At 56.2% G+C, this 3985-nt stretch overlaps 1 protein-coding gene across 1 annotated transcript in view; it reads left to right on the top strand.

Annotated features, from left to right (window-relative positions):
- Nucleotides 1-108: 108 nt before the first annotated feature.
- Nucleotides 109-3985, top strand: part of LOC108315617 (activator of 90 kDa heat shock protein ATPase homolog 2) — a 10024-nt gene continuing 6147 nt past the window's right edge. The window contains exons 1-2 of the mRNA XM_017545017.2: nucleotides 109-334; nucleotides 1798-1988. Coding sequence (XP_017400506.1) covers nucleotides 255-334; nucleotides 1798-1988 — 271 coding nt within the window. The 5' untranslated portion in view covers nucleotides 109-254. The remainder of the gene's footprint in view (nucleotides 335-1797; nucleotides 1989-3985) is intronic.

Consider the following 3985-nt stretch of genomic DNA (forward strand, 5'->3'; position numbering starts at 1 on the left):
CCCCGACCCCCCCGCCCCGCTCCGCGACCTCCTCCCAGACCCCCCGCCCCGCGTCCCCGCCTCTCAGACAAGGGCTGGGGCTCCCGGGCTTGCCGCGGCGGGGCGGGGCCGGTCCGTGGGCGGGGCCTTCTGGCAGTTTCTGGGCGCTGCGAAGGCGCCGCTCCGGGGCTCGGCGGCCGGAAACGCCGGCTTCAGAGTCGCAGGCGCCCTGGCCTTTCCTTTTTCTCCGCCTAGGCCGTGCAGTCCGCGCAGCCATGGCCAAGTGGGGTCAAGGGGACCCGCGCTGGATCGTGGAGGAGCGGGAGGATGGGACCAACGTGAACAACTGGCACTGGTGCGGCCGGCGGGGAGGCGCGGCCGGCGGCCTCCTCCTTCCGGGGTCTCGGGAGGGCGGGGGCTGCGCTGGGGTCTCTGCGGGGCCGGGGGCCTGGGGACCGTGGGCCTGGGGACCGCGCCTCTCCTCAGCTGCTGGACGCGGAGCTCGGCTCCGCCTCTCGGCTCGCGAGCGTCCTTGAGTCCGGAGACCAGCGGGGGCAGCTGTGCTGGCCCAGGACGCTTCGGCTGCTTCTTTTTGAAAGTTGGGTTGGGCCGAGTGACTTCGACAGACCTTTCCACTCTCGCCGTCTGTGGGCTTAGGGCCTTCCCTTCTCCGCCCCACCCTCTGGATGTTTCCGGGAGTTAGAAGGGAGCTGGATTGAGGGTGTGTCTTGGGGGCCGGAGGTATGGAACGTAGTGCAAAGAGCAGAAATTTGCATCTCAGTTCGCGTCCACCCCGCAGGCGGCCCCGCGAGCCGGGCCCTCGGTGAGTGCGACAAGCTCTCCTTCTTATATGCGCCTCACCTGGTGCGTGGGGAGAATCTACGGAAGTGATGTCCTCTGCCCTGCGCCTCTGGCCGGGGCTGTGGTCCCTCCAGGCGGTCGAGGGGTTGCTGAGGCTGGTCCGCAAAGGAGCGTGACTTGGCTGTTCCGGAGGAGCTCTGAGGGCTTGGGCCCTCGGCCCTGAAAGAGCTTTCTTTTTTCTTTTCTTCTTTTTTTTAAACAGTCTCGTTCTGCCGCCCAGGCTAGAGTGCAATGGCGCTATCGCAGCTCACTGCAACCTGCGACCCCCTGATGCAAGCGATTCTCCTGCCTCAGCCCCCCCGAGTAGCTAGGATTACAGGCTCATGCCCATCACGCCCGGCTAATTTTTGTGTTTTTAGTAGAGACGGGGTTTCGCCATGTTGGTCAGGCTGCACTCGAACTCCTGACCTCGTGATCCGCCCGCCTCGGCCTCCCAAAGTGCTGAGATAACCGGCTTGAGCCACCACGCTTAGCCAAGAGCTTTCTAGTGTCCTAGCCTTGGCCCCATGGACATGTCAGTCCTCTCGGCTCCTTTCCATCCCCTAAAATGAGAATATTACTTGGAAAGATTACATGAGACAATGTATATGCGAAGACTTAATAGTTGGTATTGTCATGATTCTGATTATTTCTTTACTGCTACTTTGCATGTGGCCCAGGCTTTTGCCAATTTCCAGTAGGCGAGCTAGCTAGACCCTTCTCCCCTGAATAAGCCAGTGTTTTTAAAACAGAATACTACTTTGCATAGTGGACAATAATACCCTAAAGAACTGAGCAGGATGAAAGTAATTTGGTAGAAAGGTTTGAGGAGCACGTCAGAGTGGCAGGTCTCGAGGCTGCTTGAGAGGACTTAGGCTGATCTGGGCTGGGCTTGGACATGACCCTGGCACCCAGGCTGGGAAGGTGGATCCCAGCTGGGGGTTCCATTCACGACTGTGCCCTTCTGGTCCCTGGCAGGACAGAGCGGGATGCCACCAGCTGGTCCAAAGGGAAGCTCCAGGAGCTCCTGGTGGGCATTGTCGTGGAGAATGAGGCTGGACGCGGTGAGATCAGCGAGCTGAAGCAGGTGGAAGGTGAGGCTTCCTGCAGCAGCCGCAAAGGAAAGCTGATTTTCTTCTATGAGTGGAACATCAAACTGGGCTGGAAAGGTAACAGGAGCTTCAGAGTACTAGTGGGGCTGGGGGCGAAGTGCATTCATCATTCATCGAATGTTTTTGCAACAACTTCTGTGGGTCTGGCACTGACTTGCCCCTGAATCAGCATTAGTAGATCCTGACACTGGCCACACTTTAGTTCCTTGGTCCAAGAAGGATAGGGGTTTCCTTTCTCCCAGCCCTCGCAGCTGCTTAGAGCTCATTGCTGTCACCTGGACCCTGCCACGCACTTGTAAACACGAGTCTCTGGGCGTTCAGCACTCTTTCCCCAGGTAGCAGCCCACCTCCTTCAGGTCTTTGTCCTGAGTGAAGCCATTTCTCTGCATCCTGGGAGACCCCTGCCTTGTGCCATCTTTCTTCCCTACTTTATCTTTCCCCAAGGCACTGAAACTTGGTTCACAAAGGTTTTTGGTTACTGTCCTGCTCTATCTTCCTGTCATTCATTAGTGCAGGGATTTTTTTTTTAACAGCTTTGTTGAGACATAATTCACCCATTTATTGTATATAATTCATTGGTTTTCAGTATAGTCACAGAGTTGTGCAACTAGCACTACAATCTATTTGGGAACATTTCACCACCCCAAAACAAAACCCCAGCCCCATGAGCAGTCTCTCTTGTTGCCCTCCTCTTCCCCAGCCCCTGACGTCTCCTCACCCACTTTCTCTGGATTGGCTTCTGGACATTTCACATAGATGGAATCATGCCGGATGTGGTCTTTGGTGTCTGCCTTCTTTTACTTCATAATGTATAATGTGTTCAAGAGTCATCCATGTCGTGGCAGGTGGCAGCACTTTTTTTAGCTGATTAATATTCCAGGGGTGCATATTCTGCATTCTTTTTCTCCATTTAGCAGCTGTTGGGCATTTTGTGTGTGTCCATTTTTGGGGTCTGTGGGTTCAGTTCACCAGTGGTGCCTTGATCCTGGCTGGGCAGACAGCATGTGCACACTCAGTCCTTGTTGAGGGAGCCAAGGCTGTGGAGATGCGGGGATGGGAAGAGGAGGTGAGGGAGGATCTGGAGGACTGTGCTGTTGGGGTTTGGGCCTCAGCCCAGGAGTCAGCTCCTATCTGGACTTTGTGTCCCAGAGCAGTCCATGAGCTGGCCTCAAGCCTCTGCCCTGCTGGCTGCCTTGCTAGAGGACCAGGGTGTTCAGCCCCTCCCCCCTGCCTCAGAACAAGATCCTCTGGCTGGGAGTTTGCCTCCCTTGCAACCTCCCATGTCTGCTGCTGACTGGATCATGGCAGTCGGGCCCCCTGCCTGCTCCACCAGCACCAGGCTCTAGGGCCTGAGGAACCTTGTGGGCTTTGTGTCTTTTCCATCTCCCTTGGCTCAAAGCAACAGCTCAATCCTTTGCAAGATAAGACGGAGCCAGGCAGCAGCCAGAGGACAGACTATGAGGGCTTGGCCCTAACCCCTCCAGCTGCTTTCCTTCAGCAGCGAGTCTCTGGTGTGGCAGCTGGGACCCACTGGGGAGGAGGTAACACTCTAGTCCTGGGAGAAATCCACCTGCATGGCATCTGCACATAATGTCCCCAAACCAGAGCCTCCCTCCCCTCACTCCGTGTCAGAACACACTGTCCCTTTCTGTCCTCCCATCGCTTTTGTGACTGCTTCTCCCCTTCAGGGTCCTCCTTTATCATGCTTTGCCCAGGCAAAAAATACCCTGTGACAAGAAGAGAAATACCCCTCAGGATGGTGGGCTGCTGACTCCTAATGCCCTCTCCTTGGCCGTGGCCTGCCTGACCTTTCTCCTGTGGCTATTCCACTCCGATGGGGGCCCTGGAGTGGTGGAACCCTGTGAGGGTGACTGGGCCATTTAGTGAGGCAGGGCAGTTTTCCATAAAACCAATTTGACCTTCCAGCAATCCTCCCACCTCAGCCTCCCAAGTAACTGGGACTGGAGGTGTGTGCCACCAGGCCCAGAAAATTTTATTTTGTAGATATGGTGTCTCCCTGTGTTGTCCAGGCTGGTTTTTTTTTTTTTTTTTTT

This window comes from Cebus imitator, unplaced genomic scaffold, assembly GCF_001604975.1.
Source record: "Cebus imitator isolate Cc_AM_T3 unplaced genomic scaffold, Cebus_imitator-1.0 Scaffold175, whole genome shotgun sequence".
NCBI classification, from domain to species: domain Eukaryota; kingdom Metazoa; phylum Chordata; class Mammalia; order Primates; family Cebidae; genus Cebus; species Cebus imitator.